At 35.8% G+C, this 24,555-nt stretch overlaps 1 protein-coding gene across 1 annotated transcript in view; it reads right to left on the bottom strand.

Annotated features, from left to right (window-relative positions):
- LOC118189558 (bone morphogenetic protein 1-like) overlaps positions 1 to 24,555 on the bottom strand; it is a 1,084,318-nt gene that overhangs the window by 14,013 nt on the left and 1,045,750 nt on the right. The window contains exon 8 of the mRNA XM_085821451.1: positions 6,771 to 7,006. Coding sequence (XP_085677577.1) covers positions 6,771 to 7,006 — 236 coding nt within the window. The remainder of the gene's footprint in view (positions 1 to 6,770; positions 7,007 to 24,555) is intronic.

Raw genomic sequence — 24,555 nt, 5'->3', positions numbered from 1 at the left:
CGAGTATGACTGCGGTTGAATCATTATTCCAGACTTGACCTTCTTGACTGTATTCTATGAGATAAGGTAATGCGTACAAGCACAAACCACGCACTATCGAAGAGTTACATCAAATTATTTCGCCGTGAAATCCTGGCAGTGACGACCAATACGCTTGCAGCAACATACGCGAACATGCAGTGCCGTCTTGAACAGTGAAGGGAGGAGTGATCACTTCCAGCACCTCCTGTGAATGCACTTTCGTATCTCAAACATAAAGGTATGGCACGTAAAAATTTGGTATCATTTTCTATTGTTGTGCCCAGTAGTTATAATCGCAATGCAAATAATTTTCAAGAAAGAAGGTCAGAAGTTACTTTTCAGTGGAATATGAGTCTAATATCTCGGTGCTTAATTATTTTATCTCAAAAGGCTTTATAAATCAGTATATTCCTTTTTGATGAACACAATCTTTTACTACTCCGTAACTTTTTTAATGTTTTTTTAAGAAAATAAAATAACCTTTTTATTTAACGCTTAAACGAGCATAAATGACTATTTGTGCAACAGACTGACGACCACCATTTGCGGGTACCTAAATTAATATAAGCCAAAGTCAAATATAGGTAACTTAAATTAACATACGATAAAGCCAAAGTCAAATATAGGTAACCTAAATTAACATAAGATAAAGCCAAAGTCAAATATAGGTAACCTAAATTAACATAAGATAAAGCCAAAGTCAAATATAGGTAACCTAAATTAACATAAGATAAAGCCAAAGTCAAATATAGGTAACACAGTCGGAAACTATACATGAAAGCTGAGTTAGGGTACTTATCGGCACGTATTAACGTCGGCTAGCAATATGCTAAAGCCGGAAATAAACGTAAGCAAAGCTGGAGATACTAAGTAACAGCAAGACGAGACTGCAAGACTAACGTTCCAATCCTCAACTTAAATACAAAAACAACTAATTTGCATTCTGTTGAGGACTACGGAAAGAAGAAGTTATAGTAAAGGTTCAGATCATAAGAACTGCTTAATTAACATAAAACCGTATTAGCATTTCATTCTGTACAAAGGCTGAGACTTAATAAGGTCACACAAATTCAATAGCCCATTGTTTAATTCCACTCGTTGGAGAATGTCTTAAATTTAGTTATAGCTCCTTTCCCGGTTGAATCCGAAGTAGGAATGATACTAAGATTTTATAATAATTAAAGTCTGTTGCTACCACTTTTGCTTTGTTAATTTCAAAATGAAAATTATAAGTTGTAGGAAAAATTTGCAATTTCTGTTTTGGATTCTAACTCACATTGTGTTACATAACCTTCGTTGTTGCCCAAATCTGATATTAATAATATAGTGATTAAACACTTTCAAGTAAGATAAAAATTGCAATTTCTGTAAACTTTAATCACGCTTGCTGGTCTTTAAAATAATTAATATCTATTAATTTTAAAATACAAAATTCATTATAACGCGAGGAGCGTAGGCAGTTAATAAATTGAGGAAATTAAACGTATAAAGTTTATAATGGCCAACAACCATTACTTTGACTAATTATTCGATAGAGAAAGTAGCCACGCCCAGCAAATTAATATAGTGTATTTTTAATGATCCCGCTTATTTCAGTGATTAATTATCCATTACCTTTAATACATTTTACATATTAACGGATATTGTTTAATTATCCACAGTATTCGAAAAGTTCGAAACAATACGTAGGCACTTAGTTTATCATCTAGCAAATGATTAAAATACCTTACGCTGGAAATGGGTTGAAGAAGGCAAATAGTTGCAGATTCTATTTTCAACCAAGATCAGAAGCTGAAAAATTTAAAACGGTGATTTATTGTTTTATAGTTTTTCTATTTTTTATGATTTTACAGTCATGTCTGAACGGAAGGCATGTATTGTTAACTATCTGAAATATAATAGTTTGTTCGGAACGCAGTTTTGTTTTCTTCCTAACAGCAGGCTTAGTTGAGTTTTTCCAAGCCAACTTCACACTTAACCCTTTCCGCCACGCTACCTTTTAAAGTCGGAGTTTTGATTTAAAAAAAGGTAGGCAGTCTTATTAGGCCTAGAGGGTTACACAAGTAAAATTTTATGAAGATATCTTATCGTTTTAATCACTTACCGTTATATCACTTATCGTTTTAACTCTGTGGGTGTGCCCAAAGTGGCACACTGATTGAATAGAGCTTCGAAAAGAGTGCTGAAACGAGCATTGTTGTGAATGAACTGACCAATGAGATGCGAAGAAACAAAGAATACAGACTCTCAATTGTCCTAGATTATCGGTGAGTCCGGTCTGGGCACACATAGGGTTCGCCATTTGATTTTAGGCAAGATTTCAAGGTAAAAAATTAAAACTAATATATAATAAGGAGATTAGCCTACAGCCAAAAAATAACATAGAAATTTCTATTCAAACAATTCCTTTTATACCCTAAAAAAATCTGGAAAATTTCTTTGAAAAATGAGGGTCTTAAAAACTAAACATTGCTAAAATCTATGGACTGGCTTGTGTTGAGCTTCCATGTACTATAAATAAAGATGGTTCAGAGTAACCTATAAATCCTTTTTCACTCAATTTTTCTGTGCATACAGAAGGAAATTTTTAGGTGTGCCGCAAAGGGTTAAACCGCATAATCATTATATATTTTGACAGCTGATGTAGCAAGGGTTGTTTGTGAAAAAGTTCGATTAATTCTACGCAGCAGTTTTTGTTTGGTGCCCTTTCAAATATGGAATGTAAAAAGCAACTTTTGAGTAATTTTACTTTTTTATTACCAAAAAGGTAAAAATGCTATTCAAGGAAGAAATAAAGCGCCGAGAGTGCTGACTACTACTCAACAGCGGCATGCTAAGAAGGCGGGAGAAATACCTTATATACTTCCTCTTTTAAAGGGCGACTGGAGGTTAAAGGATCCAGGCGCCAAATCCTGGTACTGGAGAATCGCCATCCACCACCGTTTAGTTCGGGTGCCACTATAGAGATATTAGGTTTTTTTTAATCAAGAGAGTTGAAAAATGAGCAATGGCCTTGCCGGGACGCGAAGCACGGACCTCTTGCGTAAGCGCCGATCGTGCTGACCGCTACAGCACGAAGGAATGCTAAAAAGGTGAGAGAAATACCTTATAACGATTTAAATTTATTGTTAAAATATTCATAAGTTCTCACTGCATGTAGGTGGTGTTTTTGTAAGTGGCGGGGAACGTGGGCAGCATTCTTCTACCATTGTGGTTAATCGATTTAGCGCCACGCTCTCCATTCTCTAAAGCTGTACTCATGTGGAACTTATGCGGAAGTTGTTATTTCCTTATGCGGAAGTTGTCTGAGAATATGTTTGATTTCAAGAGTAGTGATATTAGTGTCATTCTCCGTCTCCAGGTCTGTGGGAAGGTCTCTTACTTGTGCATGTATTGGAGAGTCATCTTCGGCAAAGTCTTGCAAGGAAACTTCATCAAGAACTTGTCGTACTGTGGCTGTTGTTAGTAGAGTTTGTATTTAGGACATGAAAAGTATTAGGTGCTATTGTGGGCACGAAGTACGTGCAATTTTGGTGAAGAGTTTAATTAAATAAAATGGCAACTGAATCCCTCTCCTCTGTGTACTATTTCTTCACGCCTGTGCGAGAGACTTCGCCTGCCTTACCAACAGATGGTATCTTTGAAAGTTTACAGAAAGGGTGGGATCGCACAGTACATCCATTACAATCCGAAAATTATAAAATTGAAAGATTAGTTGAGAGAAGACTTGCACGAAAATCTAAAGATTTGGTCCACGGAAATTTTAGAAAATTTAATATGAAGCGTGATCGCTTCTAGCAGATATAAAGCTCTCAAAGAAATCCATCAGATTTTTATGAAGACATAATCAATTTTTAAAGGAAACAGAACGCATTTTTTTCGAATTCCTTCTTTGTAGAGCATTGTCATCTTACTAGAATATGAGGAATTATTATATTCCTGTTAGAGGAGTCAGAAATAAGTTTACTAAGGGTAAGGTCCGGAGGAAATGGACCATCTTGTGCAATAAATACCACATCTGTGACCACTGGTGGAATATTTTTCCACCGTGGTCTTCTTTCAAATATATTTACAAGTCGTCCATTCCTTCGATATTACGTAGTTATACGTGACTTTCCTTGTAAGGATCTTAAGTTTTACTAACGTTTATTTTATTTTAAATCTTTACTATCACTTCTTATTTTTTACTTCCGGCCAGAATTATAAGTGTGAAGGTTTTTATGCAAAGTTTGTCTGGCGAACGCCAAGTATTTAAGTTGTGGCCTTTTGCCAAGCGAGAGAGAGGAAGCAGTGAGTCAAAGCAGGCCGCTTACCTTAGAATTTACGCAGTTGCTGTTTGCCTTCCAGGCCAGAGGTTTTAATCCTCTTGATAAATTAAATGTATTGTAGTGTTCACAGTCTCTGTGCTACATACGCTTCCTGTTATTATAAGGCCAATCTTCCACGTGTATTATTTCAAAGTTAAGTTAGAGTTTAGTTTTATTTTTATACTTTTACGTTAGACCCCAAGTGGCGGGTCAGTGTATTCCGAAGTACGGAAGTTATTGTATATAGAGAAAAATAAAGGGTTTTGTATACCCTTCGTCTGTATCCTGTCTACTTACCACAATTAGTGAACATAGCTTTAGTAAGCTCTCTGTTCCGAGTCAGGTCCTTGTATGTTCCCGAAGAAGGTTAGAAGGAACATTGACCCTGATATCCTGAATACTACCTAACTTCTACAGCAACATTATATTTATTTATCTTGTAGAATCATTAGGTTATATCGATAGAGGAACATGAAAAATGCGCAATTCCCTCGCCAGGATTTCTCGAATACGCGTCAAGCCCGCTTCCACTTACACAATGAAGGCATACGGAAAAGAGGGAGAAAAATGCCTTGCAATCTAATTGAATGTTTACCATTTAATGCATTGTTTGTGAATTTTTTGAAGATACGTATGAGTTTATCTTAGTTGACGAGAGTGGCAGTGGATGAACAGCTTTATATGAAACATAAGGAAGCTGATATTCTGTGCTAATGAAGCTTTTTCTTGTTCAATTCTGAATTCTTGCACATCATCTAGGGTCAATGAATTGATCAGTTGTCACGTAAGCGGGTTGATTACATAAATGAAGTATCATTTATATTCGTACTCTGTATACAATTTAGATTTGCAAAATATCTATGGCTTTTACTGCACTAGACCTGTGGACTGTGAACATTGATTTATGTGATTTCGGCAAAGCCTCGAGGGATACCTGCCTAAGGGAAGCGATGCCTTCGTGGAGGACTTTCTAAGGGAAGCTGGCTCGTATACATGTTGCACATAGGAAAACCTCGAAAACGCCCATGTAGACAAGCCCCTTCGCGGGATTCAAAACTCGGACCGAACTACCAGTGTTCAGTGACTTTACCATTCAGCCGCAAATGGACCTGTGCTGTGAATAAATCTAACAAAACTTTGGTGTTTTTTTTAATAACCGACATCTAAACCCATGCAGCAGAATCTCGATTACCCGATTTACTGCGAAAAAATTAATTTAAAAATTATTGTTATTACTTCAAGTTTTCTTCAAATTATATTGTCTTATTGCTACTACAGTTTAAAATCATGATATGTGGAGCAATAAAATTTAACATCTTATCGACAAGACTACAAAAATTCAGTCTAATAATTTATGTATATCAATTAGTCACAATATTCTTATGCCGTTATTAAATGTTTTAACTGCGTTAGCTGAACCTTACTTTCCATCTAGCATATGATGTTTTAAGACTACATTACAAATCCTATTGATATAATCCCTTCAATAGTTAATCCCTATTGAAGGGATTCTTACACGTTATGAACTCAAAACATTTGAAAGGCAAGAAAAACGCTGCGGATTGTCAACTAGCGTTTTTACAAAACAACTTGTTGAATAGTATACAGCACTTATGTAAATGCTTTGCCCATGGGTGAGGATTTCCTAAGAATATTTTGGACCTGATAAGTGTTTTATGACTGACCTCTCTGGGACTAATATAGCCCAACAACAACGCGGATACAAGCCAGTTTCTCTTAAAAATACTCCTCGAAGGTTCCCTCCCATTAGGCAAACTGCCTATGAGTTGCTTTACATTAGTCAATTAACTTACTTTAATCTAACCTCTGGAGATTATTCCCACCTGGGGAGATTTCGACTTTTATTAATGAAATTTGTGCAGTTGACTTCAAATAACTGATGTAAATAGATACCTCAAACATATTTCCCATTTCCTTTAATTTCTTGTGCAATTATGTGTCATTCTGGTTATACGTTGAACGGTTATACGTTGAAGTATACATATTAATAAACGAAGCGGTATTTTCCAATGAAATAACTTAGCTATTATAGTAAAAACAAGTTACACACTGATTTTGAGCTTGTCATGATTACATTTCTTTGTTTCGTGCCAAAACTGTTCAATAAAATACTTTTTACATTTGTGTCGTCCTTTTCACTGTGCCAAGGTTGCTGCTGCAAATGGTTTCCAGTCAACGGGTGGGTGTTAATAATCGGTCTTTGATAGCAGTACGTAACCTAGCTGTCCCTGACTAGCTCTGCTGGTTGTCGGATAGACTAGTTATTTGACTAGTTTTCGGATTACAGTATTGCCTTATTTATGTCGAATAATCGGAATTCTTATGTATTCCTGAATCAACTTTATACATATTTCAGAACTTAACGTACAAAAATAGTTTTTCGAACTCGGAATGTAACCTGTTTAAAAATGTATACTTTACCCATGTAAGGCACATCGATATCGTTGATGCGGGGGGGCTGTGGCCCGCTGTCGAAAAAGTAGGAGGCTTTGAATCCTTGACCAGGGAAATGACTTCTACTATGAAATTCAACGAAGAGATTGCTGCCCGTGGAAACGAGCTCAACGAAGGTGTTGGTATTGCAGAGATGGCCGATGATTGGAGCGCTTTTATTGGACCCATCGTAAACCAGAATCACATCTGGACTATTCAGGCAACTGTAAGGAAAAACAAAGTTTATATTATAGCAAATTATCTACCATAGAAATATATCATTTAGCTGTAACCATACATATCTTTTAAACGAAAGGTAATGAGAAAGCAGAAACATGAAAATATGCTGATAATTCCGGATTCATTTTCCTATTTGTCATTCAATGTTGTCAGTGTCAATCAATGCCAATGTCAATGTTGTCAGTGTCAATCAATGCCAATGTCAATGTTGTCAATGTTCAATGTCAATGTTATCATAAAAGTGATAACTGAAAATCATCATTAAAATTAGTAGTTAGAGTAAAAATTTAAGTATGTATTTTAACTCCGGATGTCTCTTTGCTTTAATTAAAAATTCAAGAGGCTTATACCAGTGGTTCTCAATCGTTTCTGCCCCATGCAGATCATGCACACCACTAAGTGATCATGCACACCACTCCTTTTCAAAACTGGAAACAATGGATAAACTTTGGGGTTCCACCCTTTTATCTAACAGCTAATTACACTTTATTGCTCAAACTAAGAGTTAACAGATGGCCTCTTTCTGAGGGCGTACAGCAGAGCTTCCACTGTGCTTGAACTCAAAGTAATAAGAAACAAGACTTTAACTAAAACGATATAGACAAAGCTATCAAAATTCTAAGTAGTTGGCTCCTAAATATCGAATAAGCTAGCGAAGCTATCAAGGGTCTGTAATACGGCCGAGTCTAGTAACAGCTTGTAGAGACTTAGCCAAAAGGCATACGCACTTTAATCCCGAAGTCAGTGGAACTTCGGCTTAAATACTGCTTTTCCTCATTTGCATTAAACGCAATTCTAAAAACACATTCTGGTCGGAAATTGTAAGCTGAAATGAGGAAAGACAGGAAAGCAGTTTTAACTAAAATTAACTGTTAGAAATTTAGGATAAACATTACAATACATTTATTTAAATTAAATTACTTGTATTTCATAAATTAAGCAAGAGTCCTAATCCTAATCCTACAGAAAATTCTAATCCTATAGCGTCCTAATCCTAATCCTACAGAAATCCTCATCCCTTTCAAAGGATGAGGATTTCTGCAGACGGATAGCGCAGTTACACCAACATTTGTCCTCATTGCCCAGATGACATCCCACTGTCTCGCCATCACATTTTAAGCTGCCCAGAAATCCAGGCCAGACTGTTTAACATCGGCATTGAAGACCCAGTGGACCTACTTTATACTGATAGACTGCCGAGGTTGCAAAAGCTGTCTTTGACAGCATCGGAGCTACATAATTGCACATTGACATAGACACGACATCATCATGAAAGAATACCAAAACATGAATAGAAGGTTATTTTTTTACTCATTTACTGAAACTTAATACTTAATAAGTAAATAAAAGCCTAACCGCAATTCCTTCTGAAATTATGAATTCCTTAACCCAAGGAAAAGAATTCACCCTGGTTTGAAAACCCCTGATTTATGCAAAAGTCATTTTCGGACTTTTTCTCTGTTGGATGTTTTGCTCTTTTACTCATTTTAGTTTATCTCATTGGAGCTTCGTGACACATAACTTATCTCATTGAAGCTTCTGGACTTTAATGAATCATTTTTGGTTAAAGACAACATTGCACTCCCTTTTTCATTTTCTTTTCCAGAAATTTGCACGTGTGCTCAATCTCAATTTCGACTCCTCCCCTTTTTTCTGCTACACATAACAAGATTTAAATTATATGGTTTGCACGATTGCGGTGTAAAGTTACATTCCACACTTTTAAAACAAAATCTGATTGAATGATTTGATGTTTTATCAATGCACATGTAGATTTGCGCTAGGAATTTGTGATATGGGATTTAAAATAAATAATATGTATGTAAGCTATAACAAAATATGATAGCTGTTTCAAAAAATAATAATAATAATAATAATTGGTGACTTCAAAATTAACATTCTAAATTTGGTGATCTTCCTCCGGGTTCATCTTTTTTCACAGGTTTCAGATTTTTCTATCTTACGTAACGTTTTAATGCAGATACTCTTGTCCAATCAAATTAATTGTAAACCAAAACTCTAAACTGAAACTTTTCTGCTTCCCAACCTTCTTCCTCTGAAGTTCGGCCCACTAGCGGCCGAGCGGTAAAGTCGCTGAACACCGGTAGTTAGGTCCGAGATTCGAATCCCGCGAACGGGCTGGCTGCATGGGCGTTTTCGTGGTGTTCCCCATTTGTTACATGTATGCGAGCCAGTTCCCCTTAGAAAGTACTCCACGAAGGCATCCCTCCCATTAGGTAGATAGCCTAATGGGAGCGCTTTGCCATAATCACTCACACACATATCCTCTGAAGTTCTATTATACTCTCCTCTTTTTCGCATAAGCTCTCCTGCCGGCAAGACCCTTTTCATATATGCTGCTGCTTTCATAACGCTTTTTATGAATGCCGCTGTTGCAGAGTGGAAAGCATGATGACGTCGTACTTCAAATTGGAATTTACTGTATTTAAATACAATTAGGAAATATCTTATCTGCAAAAGGATGGTTTGATATACGTAAGGAAAAAAATAAAGATTGTGATTTTTCAAGATACGTTGTGCTAAATTGCGTCATCATGCTTTCCACTCTGCCACGTTCAGGCGACTATAGTCTTCTCAGTCATCTACGCAGTATCCAAACTGTTAAAATTTCCACCTTTTTTCATCTACGCATTTTAAAATCATTACATATACATGTAATATATGAATAAAAAGAAACTGAATTATGAAACTTATTTGGAATCAATTTGTTTAAATGTACCGGAAATTTTATCTCGTGAAGAAAAGGAACAATTTATAGAAATTTCCTGTCACTGAGCTCTAACTGAATATTTCAAAAATAACATACTTGTTAATTTTTTGCTGAACAGGAAAAAGAATTTAAAAGCATTTCAAATAAAGTTTTTTAGTCCAAAGGGTCTTTGTCTCTAAAAAAACTATTGTTTTCCTTTCGCGTTGAATCACTTTAAATGTCCGTTTCACTTTTCAAACTGTTGCCACAAAATGTTAGAGTCATGCATTATATTTGAAGAAATTAAATAATGAAAAATTTGCATAAATGTATATATATTTCTCGCATTGTGATAAAACAACGGTACATAAAGCCATCGAATTTTGAATGACGTAATCCTTCAGCGAATATGGGCATGTGGAAGCCCAAATTTGAAATTGGAATAAGTTTTACTATCGATTTCATATTTTGTAAAACTTTATCGAATTTTTGATGAACAAACTCAAGGATTTCAAAGCGAGCCATGGCAACGTTATACAGAAAAAACATTTTTATCTCTAGCACGCAACACTCTGTATCGGAAATTCTAAAGATGTGCTCAATTTAAAACTATTTTGCGACATTGCTTCTGAACTGAATTTTATGGTTTAAGTGCAAAGAACATGATATTTAATAAATAAAGGTAACACGCAAAACGTTAAAAAACACCCCTTTGAACGTAATTTAAAATCTGAAAACTTTCATTTTTAAAAAACCTTTTTTAGCCTTTTTGCACAATCTATTTGTGTGAGAAAATATTTGTTCTCTCGCGTTTTATTTGAAAAATAAATACAAAACAAAATTAAAATTGGATCCAAATTTGCGGTTAAAACTAAATTAAGTAAGATCAAATATAAAGAATTTGGTCTCTCTTAAACGAGCCCTAATTTCGCGTTAAATTTGAGAATTAAGGTATTATAACTTAAATTTTGATAATTAAAATGGTAACCAATTTTTAGTCTAACTTTTTATGTGTACATATTTTATACAAATAGCCAAAAGTTTGTGTAAATAGCATAAAGTATTTTTTAAATATTTGTATTTAGAAATTGAAAAATAATCATCGGAAAGTATAGTGGTAGTATTCATTTTATTTTTCAATTTTTTTTAGTACGTGTTAGTCAAAAGGTTTAGAACCCCTGGTCTAGAAAAAACAGGGTATCAGATCAGACATTTAAAAAACAATAATTTACATCTTAAATCTTAATCAAACGATCATGATTTCGTTCTAAAAATGTGTAAATTCCGCAAAGTGTGCTTTGAAAATTCAGACAAATTACGATATAAAATACAACCAGAATTTATACTTGCAAAACTAACCCCAGTTCTTCATACATCTATCTAAAATCTGTGAAATAATATTAGCATTTTGTAAAAGTTACATTTTATTTACAAGGATATAATTTCCGAAGCTATGGAGCGTAATCATTGTAGAAACAGGAGATTCATTTTGCCCCATACGATGAGTAAATACAATAATAGCATACAGTACATTCGAAAATTGCAGCTCAAAATCGGTTGTGATAGGTCCTGTGCTGAAATGCTCATCTTTCACTAATGCCTGGAGTGATTGTCAAGAATTATGAATCAAGTCCCGAGAACCAGTTATGCTTTGCATATTAATGTTCTGCGGATTGAAACGCATTTGCTTAATTGGTATATTCAAGTGTTAATACAGGTACCTAACGAATGTGCATTCTAGAATATGTATGGCGCGTAAATGTGATACATAAGTATATGAATATAAGCATTCTATTCATTATCTTTGTTTTATCGAATTTAGTATCTACAGTTCGTTTTTAAGTAGAAACATGTAGTGACAAATCTGCATCTACCTATTCGATGGGTTCGATTTTACAAAATAAATGTTTATACATGAAATCATAATTGTATTCCTGGTCAATATTTGAACCACTTTCATAAATGATGTACTGAAATTATGCCAAATAATAATTTAACACTTTTCAGAATAGTTTCATTTTGATATGCATTTTACATAAGCAGGAGTAACTAGAAGTTAAAATAAATAAATAAATAAATCTTAAAGCGTTCAGATTTTATATTAGCGCCCCAAAGGGGCGTTTTTTTAGCGTTTTATGTGTTAACTTATTTACTATATATCATGTTCTTTGCACTTAAACCTTCTAGAAACATTAGGTATTTTTACAAACAGGCAAGATGAAAAATGAGCAAGGCCTTCTTCGGGAATCGAGTCGCGGACCTCTGGAACCAGCATGCGCCCAGCGTGCAGACCACCACACCACGAAGGCACGCCAAGAAAGCGGGAGAAATACCTTATAACGTCATAAAATTCATTTCACCGGCAGCATCACAAAATATTTTAAAATGACATATTTTTAGAACTTTCGACTGACAGTCTCGAGCGCTGAAGATAAAAATGTAACTTTCTGTACAGTATTGCCGTTGCTTGCTTTGAAATCTTTGTGTTTGTTAATAAAAAATTCTTTAAAGTTTTACAATACATGAAATAGATAATAAAAAAAAGAATTCGAAATTCAAAATTTGTGCTTCCAGGTGTTCACGTTCGGGTAGAGGATTACGTAATTCAAAATGTGGCTCTACTCTTATATGCGCAGTAAAATCATTAAATGCGGCGATAAGTGTTCTGTGCTGGTTTTTGGCGCGATTCCGTGCTGTGGGATGGTTTGGTGAACGACGCTGTTTCGTATGGTAACTCTTTTGACGTTGAAACTTACAGACGTGATGGCATGATTTCAGTCGCGTATTTTAGATTCTGTGGAAGAAAATTTAGTATTAAAAGGAACGATGTTGGAATTGTTAACGAGACTTTCGTTCACGGGTGTGTTTATGCGGATAGAAGTGCATTTTTGGAATTTCTGTGGGAGTCAGGACTTTTAACCTTTGCGGCGCACTGTACGTTAACGTCGGAATTTCAACAAAAAAAGTTGTATGCAGTCTATTTAGTCATAAAGGAGTGTACAGGTAAAATTTTGTAAAAATTACACTTACCGTTTAATTCTGTGGGTGTTCCATGAGGTGGAACACTGCGCCGCCAGAGCTTTTAAAAGTGCGACTAAGCGAGCACTGCAGTGAAGCACGAAAATCAGTAGAAGCGTTTGTATAAGAATGAAAAACCTCTGTATTATGGCTGTATACATGGTTTCCTGGATATACACAATATTCTCGAATATATACGGATAAATGAGATAAATATCTATATACAAGTCCTATACACAAAAATATTTACAAATTTTCGGAAAGAGCGCTTCGGAAAGAGTTAGACCTCTCCGCACCATTTATGGAAAATTAATAATAAAAAAATTAACTACTATTAATATTAACAATAAAAAAATAAGCCTATAATATATACATACACGAAAAATATCTACACAGTTATTGAAAATAAACGGGAATGAGTCTAAGATGCGACAGCAAAAAATTCGCGCAGGTCTAAGTAAAGATGAGTCAAGCTACTAATAAATTTCCCGCCTAAAAAAAACTACTCCCAAAAAATTCGAGATGCGAATATTAAGGCTTTCTTAACACAAAACACACCTCACCCCTCAATACTGCCTTTTGAATTCATCCCCCCGCCAAACAACGGAAACAGAAAACGTAAACAACGGATGTTTTCTCCTAAGCACAGATGTTCTGATGCGTAACAGCACGAGATCGCTAAAGGCGCTGTGTTCCCATTAATGGAACACCCGGTTTCATTCAATGATTCTGCGTATGGTTTTTGTATGAAAGATTAAAAAAAAATGTTGAACAAATAAGTTGGAGTACAGCCAACAAAATTATGCCTAATTTTTTTTCCAAACAAAATTTTTTATATCATTAAAAAAATAGAGAAAATTACTTGAAAAAAAGTGGATTTTAGTAACACATAATAAATGAAAATTCTGTGCCTCCTTGTGATAAGCTGCTATCTACAGTTTAAAAAGAAAAGTTCAAAGTATATTGTAAATTCATTTTTCTCTATTTACGATTGAATATAAAGGTTTCAGAAGCGATTCAATTTGGGTGTTCCATGTAGTGGAACACTGAGCCGCAAAGGGTTAAAGCGGAGTTTGGCGTGTCCGAAATGCGAAGCTGATATGAGAAGTCGGACGAAGAATGGTGTTTCTGATAGACTTGTGTGGGTTTGCAGTCAAATGCTGCTAAAGTATGTGGCTGTCAGCGGAGTTTAACTCTTTCGCATCGAATCCGCCCGTTACGCCCGTTCATTCAGGCAACGGCAAACCGCCCCAACGCCTCGTTTATTTTCTACCTAGTCCTTTCCCCTCCACGTTAGTGTATAGCTCATTGGTTTCGCGAGTTGTTAAAAGACATGTCAATCATTCTTTTGAAGCAAATAAAGGAGAAATACGGAAAGCTATTGACGTTCGCAGGTGCAATCCGGCCCTAAGGTGAAACTGCACACAATGGAAGAAACCGCAGAAAAACCTCCAAGAGCAGCAAGGGGGAAAGGAAAATTATTCCAAGACAAATTCGTAAACACGGGCGTTTTCGATGTTTGTTGAAACAGATTTGGTCGTCTCTCGATGCGAAAGAGTTAAGATTTGGATTGTGGTTTTGCGTAGTAAGTTAACTTTGCAGAAAGTTTTATCGTTACTTTCGAAATTTTGAATCACAGAAAGACAGGTGATATAGCAATATCGTGGCACTTTTGTTGACTGACGTTGTGTGACTGGCGAAATTTTATTCACGTATGTATTATGGTAAGTGCATTTTATTTTACTGTTTTGTAGAATGTTATGTTCATTGTTTTTTTACTATAAATTTCTGTTGTTATTTGAATTTTTTGCCATTTATTTGATTTATTTTAGTTTATTTTGTTGATTTGTGCGCAATGCCTAGATTGTGCAATTCGTAGATTTTTTTTTAAAGTTTAAACAGAATGCTGTGTACATGGTATTCTTTGAAATTTATTGTTGTTATGTTAATTTATTAAAGCGAGGTGTGCGTAGTTCGTAGATTCTTTCTCTACCTAGATTGACCTAGATTGTGCAATTCGTAGATGATTTTTTAAGTTAGAACATATCGTTGTGTTCAGGGATTCTTGTAAAATATTTTTGGTTAGAAATTTTACGTTTTTGCTATCTAAATTTTTTGTTTTTGTTTCGGATTTTTAGCTTAAATTGCGTGTTCAACACGTAGTGTTTGCATGTGCGAAAACCGCGTTTTTGGAGACATTTTAGGCTTAAAGCTCGAAATGCAGACAAAAAATTTAGATATTAATATGGCACCGTGGCTGTTCTCGCCAAAAATATTTGGCGAAAAATTTGGCGACCTGAGGGCGCATATAAGAGTAGTTCCCAAATTGTGATGGCTCTTAGATACAATCGTTTCTTCACAGTGCGAAAAACATACGGATATTCAAGCAGATTCTTCATTATTTAATTTTTTTTTTTAAATAAAATGCAGGACTATAATAATTGGTGGCAAAAAGTGATTGGTTTGAAAAGTGTTTCACACTTTTAGAGTGATTCAATCCAAAGTGTCAAGACTAACAGCCCTCCTGACTAACGCTCCTTTGAGCTAATAATGAATAGTTCTTGTATAAAGAAATAGTTACTCCTTACATTTTACAATTTATCTTGTATACATTCCTTACAATTTATCTTGCATACATTCGCTTTCATTTCCTTTCGTTTCGCATTCGATCACAATTTTCTTGTAGTCAACGATAATTAGAATGCTCTCAAGTCATCAAATTAAAACAAAAATCTATTTTTATTGCCTAATATTCGATTAATATTTATTTTGATTTGGTTTATATTTGCGCATCGAACAGTTGAAACATTATCTCTTGCATTTTAAATTGCAATTTTAACTCCCTCGTCCTCCATTTGAATTAAATTATTGCAGCTTTGTTTTCTTATTTCGTTGCTTATTGCTTTCACATCTGAGTTTTCATAAGTACATCCGTAATTTACTTAAGATCAGGTTCAATTTGATATTTGTCTTTTATCTTCCAAAACATTTATAAACAACCACGTTACAGGAATAGTTATGGATGTTTTTTCTTTATTTATTTCCATTATAATGCAATTATGTAAACAAAGCGGAAGTAAAAAATAATTCAACGACTAATGTGAAACAATGCATGTAAAGAGAGGTTTACAAAACATAGAGCGATATAGGTAGAGGTAAATGGATATGAGAAGTCAAACTGGAACTTTTGAGTTTACAAAAAAAAAAAAAAAAAAAAAAAAAAAAAATTTGTTAACACAAACTGCATTAATACGTATTCCAACACACAGATAATTTGCGAAAAGCTTCAGCAAAGAAAGATTCCTTAATATCCTTAAACCAACTTCTGACAGCCTGCTTCAGTTAGCTATCAATGCTAAAATGCTGGCTTCAAAGAATCCTTTTAGGTATGCTACATAATGGATGCACAGGCTGTCGTCAAACGGCACAAGAAACGGCTCTTTCTGTTAGCATAACAACTCACAAATACTTACATTTTCGAAATGGTACACCACACTCGATATCAAAACAATTATTCACTTTTAATTGGCACTGAAGCGTTGAAGTCTGCACTCATTTAAAAGAGAGTTTTGCAACTAAAAGGGTTTTTTTTTCCAGTGGGCATTAGCCATTTTTAGGCTTTAGCCCTTATTAAGGCCAGAAGCGGTGATCATTTTCTGGAGGCACCTAAAAGGCGGCCAGCATTACCTCTTATGAAGAGACAGACAATTTACATCCATGTCTTTTCTGCAATTGGAACCTGAGCCCATTGGTACCGCAGCAGGCACTCCTAACCACTAGACCGTCTGATCGGCTTGCAGCTAAACGAGTTCCCTGGACTCTTTAAGGGACATTCACAGTACAGTTTATCTGTGCTAATTGGAGTCAGTTTCATGTGTCGATTGGGTCTGCTATGCCTGTAGTTCAGATTTTTCAATTTGCTGCCCTATGGGAAGCAACTGGTTTTGGAGGTGGGTCGGCTACGTCAGTCGTCTCCGTTAGCTCAGATAAACCCTAGTGGGAACAGCCCCTTAAAAAATTCTTAGAAGGTCAGTATTTCAGCAAACATAATGAAATGAAACAGGCGATCTTAAGATGATCAGCCGCAATGTCGACGCATTTCACGGATCAGCTAAATGCTATTAGAATTTTCGATGTCAGGAATCTGAACAAATCAACAATGTCCTCGTCAAGATTCGAACTCCGGACCTCCCGGACAGGCGTCGAGTGTCCTTCCAGTTATGCCACGAAGGCATACAGAAAAGAGGTAGAAAATACCTTATATAACCCCTTTTAAAGGGCAATTGGGATGGAGGGATCCAGTCGCCTATTCCGGATGGTGATGAGTTATCGTCCGCCATCTTTTAGTTCGAGCGCCACTTTAGGTTCAGTACAATTTTTCGATGTCAAGAAACTGAAAAAATCTGCAGCGCGCTAACCGGGATTCGAATTCCGGACCTCCAGAATAAGCGTCGAGTGTGCTTCCAATTACACCAAGAAGGTATGCGGAAAAGAGGGAGAAAATAATTTATAAAGTGTATAAATATGGCAGATGAATATGTCAGAAAAAATATACAGTCTAAGATTTGTTCTTTTTTTTTGTGAACTCAAATGACCTAGTTTGTCTTTTGACTGCCATTATTAAGTAGACGTTAAACAGATGGGTTCACTTCCTACAGAAATAATAAACCATATAACTGACAGCATCACACATGGCTGCATCTGCTGCATCGCTACTAGGGGAGATTATTCTATGTTGAAGGCACTTTTCCTATACCAAGTTGACATACCCGATTTGTTCATTTTATACTTATGTTAATTCCTATAACACTATAATTGTCTGGTAATTTCTTTTCGTGTATTTTTACACCATACGTTGTGTTCTATACTGTGGTTCAGTTTCATTAAATTTTACATGTAACTTTTTGAGTAATCGTTATATTTATTAATTTTCCTTAATTAATAACTAGTGTATATATTCTAGTTTTTTTTTAGGTTATAAGGTATTCCTCCTGCCCTCTTAGCATGCCTTCCTAGTTTAATGGTCAGCACACTCGGCGTGTATTGGAGAGGTCTGAGGTTCGAATCCTGGCCAAGGCATTCCTCATTTTTCATGTATTCCTGTTTCATAATTACTTAATGCCTCTACAGTGGAGCCCGAAATAAATAAGGTTGTGGATGATGATTCTTCGCCACCAGGATTTGGTGACTGAGGCCCCTAATTCCCAGTTGCTATACTCCCCTTTTAAGAAAGGAGGAGAATAAAAGGTATTTCTCCCTCCTTCTCACCATGCCTTGGTGGTGCACCGGTCAGCACACTTGGCGCGCATTCGAGAGGTCCAAGGTTCGAGTCTCGGCGAGGGCATTGCTCATTTGTCTCTTCTTCTGTTTCGAAAAATAATTAATGACTCTACAAGGTAAATTAAATTTTCCTTCTCTGTACACTCTCCTATATTTTAGCTTCATTTATTTTTAAATGTCGCCATACTCTATATACTCATTCATACATACTTTATAAGCATATTCTTGGGATTTTAACAATTTTGACTCCTAACTGTAGATCGTTATTTATTTATTTTTGTATGTTCAGATGCTTTTGATACGCAGTATGAGTAACTTAAGTCACTTTGAAAGCAAAAACGTTAAAAGATAAAATTAAAGCTTATATATCTTGATTCATCTGGTACTTTATTTATTATTTCTTAAATGCAGTACTATATAGAAAAATATAAAATCGTCCAGAAAAACTTCGTCCTTGAAGAGAATTGAAAAGTGTTCAAGAATGAAGATTAGATTTTAGAATTTCAGATATAATCATTCCCAGTAGCGTGTACTTTGCAGTTTCTTATGTACTACTATTTTAAAAGAATTAATATAGAGAAAAGAAATTTTTACTTATGCGAAAGATAAATTTTTAATTTTGGTATTGCTTGCATCCACGTGCTTATCTCTAAAATTGTGTTCTGAATTCGTATAAGAATTAACTTCCTTTGAAAACAGATGGAAACTTCTACGAAATGGAATCAGCATTAAGCATACCAGCTTTCAAAATGCTCTTTATTCGATAGTGAATTCATTCGACTGTATTGCCTTAAGACCTATTTTAAGATTGAGATTGCTTTCATTTTTATCTACGTTATATGACAAAAGGCTGTATTGTATAGAGAGATAGATAAGTCGTTAGCTGAATTATTAAAATGAATTTATGCATAGAAACATCCAGCGAAATAGATTGAATGTTTCCATGTATAAATTTACTATAGAAACATTCAATGTAGTTCACTGATACAAAAGAATTTTCAATTAATCCAAGAATGAAAATAAGACAAGTATTAAACCTGAAATGCGGCTATTTAAAATCTTGAATTTCACAATACAGGAATATAACTTTATGGCGCAGTAATATACTGTATAAATAATAATAAGAAAAGATCGAACAAATTAAAATAAATAAGAATGCATCTTTGACAACCCCCAGCCAATTGCAGATATGTTATTGCATATCCGAATGACAAATAACCTTCTTATATGTCTTGGTTTGGTTTATTTTAATTATGACAAGGCACGCAAGGGCTATCTGCCTAATGGGAGGGAAGCCTCCGTGGAGACTTTCTAAGGGAAACTAGCTCGTATACACGTTACACATGGAGAAAACCCCGAAAACGCCCATGCAGCCAGCCAGTTCGCCGGGATTCGAATCCCGGACAGAATTCCCCTTGTTCAGCGACTTTACTGTTAGGCCACTCGTGAGTCACCTTCTTATATGAGTATAAAGCCTTTTTTTTATTTTGCTAACTAATAAACCTCTTAGTTTTCTTTCTGACTTGAACCTTGCTCAAATTTCACGTTAGAATTTTACAGATAATAGCGGAAATAAAAATACCTAAAACCGCAACTGGGGTAGAGAATAAGCAGCTGTGATAAGTAGCTGATACTACTGAGGATACCGCAGCATGAGGTAGAAGATAAGAAGATAAGCAGGTTAATTCTATGTCTTTATCCTTGACTGTGTTCATTCTATGTCGCGATCTCGATGATTCCATCAATCACATTAGGTCATTCAGATATGGCAAAGAACACAAGCCTAAGAGGAGAGATGCCTTTTGGAAGACGTACTAATATAAACTGGCATATATTCACCTTCGCATATGGGTAAAACAAAAAAAAAATTTAACAGCCAACTCGTTCGTCGGCTACGCAGACGGTATAATGGTTTAGGTAGATTATTTCGCTACCGAAGGCCACGGGTTCTAATCCTGGAGAAAGCACGGATATTTGTAAATGTATAGTGTCTTTGTGTCTTGGGGGCTCTCTGTGGAGATCCGAAAGTCCTCTCGTGTGGTTTGGTGGAAGGGAAAAGGGGGGAGAGACCCTGGGACCGCCACCCGGGAGGCTGTCCCTCAAAATTTGGGTGGACGTAGAAGTCCAATCTCCTTGGGGCTCTAGCAACGACTCTTCCATGAAATAGATGGACAAGACAACAACAACCCTTTCGTCTGAGATCGAAACCGGGTCAAACACTTGGTCGATCTTATCTTTCGACTACAGCTATCAATCAGGAATAAGTCAGCAAATGTAGTGTGCAGCATAGGATATTGATGTAATATGCAGTAGTGGGAATCTGAGAAGCCACTCGTCAATACTTAACCCTTTGAATATTAAAGTCACATATATGGCCCACTAAAAGTTTAAACATTACTGCTGGGTCGAAGATTGCTAAGAATCTCCTGAATGTTGGGGATCATCTTCTAATAGCTGGAAAATCAAGATCCCTCTGTGCTCTTTGTACACAAAAGAACATAGAGGAAAGGACAAATATGTGTTGCCCAATGTGTAATGTTGGGTTATGGAAGGAATGTTTTACCCTCTACCATACGATGCAAAAGTCTATTTCATATAATAAAGTTTTCCAGAATAATGCGACTGCATATATGTAAGTCGACCGCTACGGGTGAGACATATGTATCTCACCATTAACTACGGCTGGGACATATGCGTCCCAGCCTTTGCCTTGAAAACTGTTTTGGAAAAATTTCCAAATGCTAAATTTACCTTATTTATGATATAATTTGTTCACTTAGATAGAAAATGCGATAAGTTTTTTTAATTCGTATTCACAGGGTTGGTTGGAACCTAAAGATGCATATAAAATGAGATAACATAGAATTCTACAAATATTAATGAGAAATGAATTTTACTAATGTCATTGACATTAAAAATATACAAAAAATGCACATATGGGCATCAAATTTAATTTCTTGAATCTTTCTGCAATTGCAGTGAGTTATCAGAGTTAATTTTATGAATCCTTTGATTCGTGAAAACATTGTAACAGCCTAGAAGAACTCCACTTCAAATCCGAAGTTTCGGATCACCATGTACACTCATGTCCATAAATTAAGGATAATGCAAAATCAGACAAAGGAAGAGTGAGTTAGAAGCAAAACAAATTTGATTTATTTGTAAAGCTTATTTATTAAACAAAAGGTAAAGAGCAAAAAAAGATGCTATATGTTTGGTATTATTAAAAATATTAGCGATTTTTTCTCCCTGAAGCAAATTACAAAAAAATACCTACTTACAAAAAAAAAAAAAAAAAAAAACAATATTACATGGTTGGTATGATTGTTAATACATTGTATGTCTCCCAGACGATGCAATACAGTCCATACAACGCCTAGGCATGCTGAGTATCAAATTATCGATCTGATCTTGGGGGATATTACACCACTTAAAAAGCAATGCTCTCCGAAGTTCCGGTAGACATGTAGGAGGAGGTTGACGGGCTGCAACTCGTCGGCCAAGCATGTCCCACACGTGCTCTACTGGATTCAAGTCCGTTGAGAATTCTGGCCAGTCCATACGGGTGATATCCTCTGATTGAAGGCATTCGCTTACAATGTTCGCTCGGTGAGGACGGGCGTTGTCATCTATAAACACAAATTGTGCGCCCATGGCCCCCCAAACAAATGTACATGTTGTTCCAGAATGACGTCCCGATAAATTTGGCTTGTCATGGTTCCAATTTGAACATGGAGGTCAGTTCTGGAACCCAAAATAATTCCACCCCAAACGAGCACTCCTGCACCACCGTAACGGTGTCGTTCAATGATGTTTTCTTGGTGGTAACGGGTACCTTGAGCTCTCCATATGAAAGTCCGGCGAGAATCAGACTGCCAGCTAAACCTGAACTCGTTGGAAAACATCACGCAAGCCCATTGTTGCGGTGTCCAAAATGCATGCTCTCTACTCCAGGCTAACCGCAGGCGACAGTGAGTTGCAGTAAGTGGAAAGCATCTGACAGGTCTACGAGCATATAGACCAATCTGCCCTAAGCGTCTGTACACGGTCTGCCTTGAAATTGTCGTACCAGTGGCTGAATACAGCTGACGAGACAGGTCTGAGGCTGTGCTCCGTCTGTTTCTTTTGGCAGTAACTGCCAAATACCAGTCCTCATTCGGCGTTGTAACTCTGGGGCGGCCTGTGCTGTAACGTCTACTCATATTACCATCATCTTGGAAACGTTGCCAAGCCTGGAGATAACACTCTGGGCAATTCCAAGTTCGTCTGATACTTCCAGTTGGGTATGCCGACATACCAGACGGTCGATAATTCTACCACGTAAAAAATCATCCAAATGCGTCCTTTGTGCCATAACTATTCGGTTATTGCACTGAAATGCTTATAAAGCGCCTGCGAACAATTTTACTTCTTTGCCTGTATTCCTTACATATCACTCTCTTACACTCTCGTCATTGTGAAGTGCCATCGGTGTCATCTAGTTACTTCCTGAAATTTGCATATGATTCTTGAAGATGTGTGTAGTGATTTTACAGGTGATATATTTATTTTAGAGTTCGATTTCCGCGTGACTCCGAATTATCCTTAATTTATGGACATGAGTGTAAATTAAAACGTCCTCTTCCAAGGATATTTTCGAGTTTCGCATTTGTTAATTGCTTGTGTTACAATGCATGGTTACTCTGTTTTATCACTAAACAGTATATATATTTTACTGTTTTTGTTTAGCGTATAAGTTAAGTTATGCCACAGACTTATGGCTTTCGATGTAAACGAGTTTAACATGTACTTATCTCAGTAAAAGTAATGATAGTAGGAACTAAATTATTACTAGAAATTTCTACCTTTTGGCATATATTCCATGTAGCTAAACAGCTATAAGAATGATAACATAGCAGGCAAAATGAGTTGTAATGCATGTATTATCCTTGTAAACAAATAATTTTCCTGAGTTTAAGCCATGCAATTTTTCTTTTTGTTAAAACTAGTGCTGTGTAAATTGTTAGCTAATTTAAATTGGAATTTGATTTTTGTAACTGGTTAGCTTTTAATTTAAAATGGTATTAGTTTGTTCTTTGAATTTATTGGTCGGTTTCAATTTTTTTTTTTTTACTAAGAATTTTATTGCTATCAGATGTAATTGTTTTTACTTAAACTGGTAACTGATAATGATTAATCTTTTAATAACTTTCAAAGAGAAAAGCGTGTTATATTGATTTTATTTTGAAAACTTAAATCTTAATTTAAACTTTGTTAGGCCTTTATTCTTTTGATTTAATTGATGTTTGATTGGTTTGGTAAAACGACATTAGTACTCTTAATGATTACCAAATTTAAATTTTGATTTTTAGGTAGGCTTAATTGTAATTAACTACAATTGTCTTTCTAATTTTAATTTGCTGTAATTCCCCCCTTTTTCCTGTAAAATTAATTAATTTTTACTTTCTTCTCCAGTTAGTATTTCATCAAATTGTAACTATATTAAAAAAATCTTGCAAGAATTAGGTCTTCGGATAAAATAAATTATAAAAATATCCCCCTTCCGCAAAAAAAGAAGACTGCTTGAATTCGAGAATATTGTCTGGAATATTCTTATCATCGTTCGTATTACTCGGCTTTGGGGTACGAAGGCGGGAGCTTCGCTTCAGAATCAAATTGTCGAGCTAGCAGAGTGTAAAACATCTTGCGACTATTGAGCAAATGGGACTTAGAAGCGAGGCTAGTATTTGTATGCTTTAATCCTCTAAGCCGTAGGAAGAGGGCGGACACTTGGGGATTCCAGTCTGTGACAACGGGCAAAGAGTATTGGAAGCGGGATCTAACTGTAGAATTTTGTCTACAGTCCGAAGCGTCGATACAAGGATGAGTTCGTAATGTGCAAAGTTCCTCCGGTTGTTCATCGTGCCTATAGACTGTAGCGCTGCAGGGGAAAAGAAGAGCTTTCAACCAAATTTGGTGAACGCTTTTTTCGACGCATTGATAAGGCACCACTAAGGCAACTACTTCACAATGTTCGCCGGACTGAAGGTATGGGCTTCTTCACTATAGAATAGTCAGTCATCACTCAAAAGCAGTCTGAAGGGGCTGTCGCCTCTTGTCGCTGAAATAAGAAATCGAGGGAGAACTGTAACCATTTTGATTGCCGCGATCTTGTTGAGGGTCTGCCGGAAGATGAAGCTCCACAAGTTCATCCCTCTGTTTTCAGATATATATATATATTATGTCATGCCTTTTCCTTTTTAGATAACTAAAGTGGAATTCTATTTTTTGTTCCCGCTTATGTATTTTCCTCTACGAGAAAAGAAAATAGCTCCAGCCCGAGATGATTGCTCAGGTATATTTATTCCTACTAATTAATAAGGGACCATTTTGCTTAAAACTGTTCCCTTCTCGGCTAAAACCTGCTTAGTAGTGGAAATTTATAAAGCATGTAACAACATGATACTTTGGTTAAATCGGCAGAAACAGCATTTCCGATGTTTCGTCGCTCAAATGATACCTTAGTATAAAAAAAGGTTATAAAAT

Source organism: Stegodyphus dumicola, chromosome 7 (assembly GCF_044657685.1).
Source record: "Stegodyphus dumicola isolate Sdum_Otavi_A_Nest chromosome 7, ASM4465768v1".
Lineage (NCBI taxonomy): Eukaryota > Metazoa > Arthropoda > Arachnida > Araneae > Eresidae > Stegodyphus > Stegodyphus dumicola.
The sequence above is the reverse complement of the archived record's forward strand: the minus strand, read 5'-3'. Positions and strand labels throughout refer to the sequence as shown.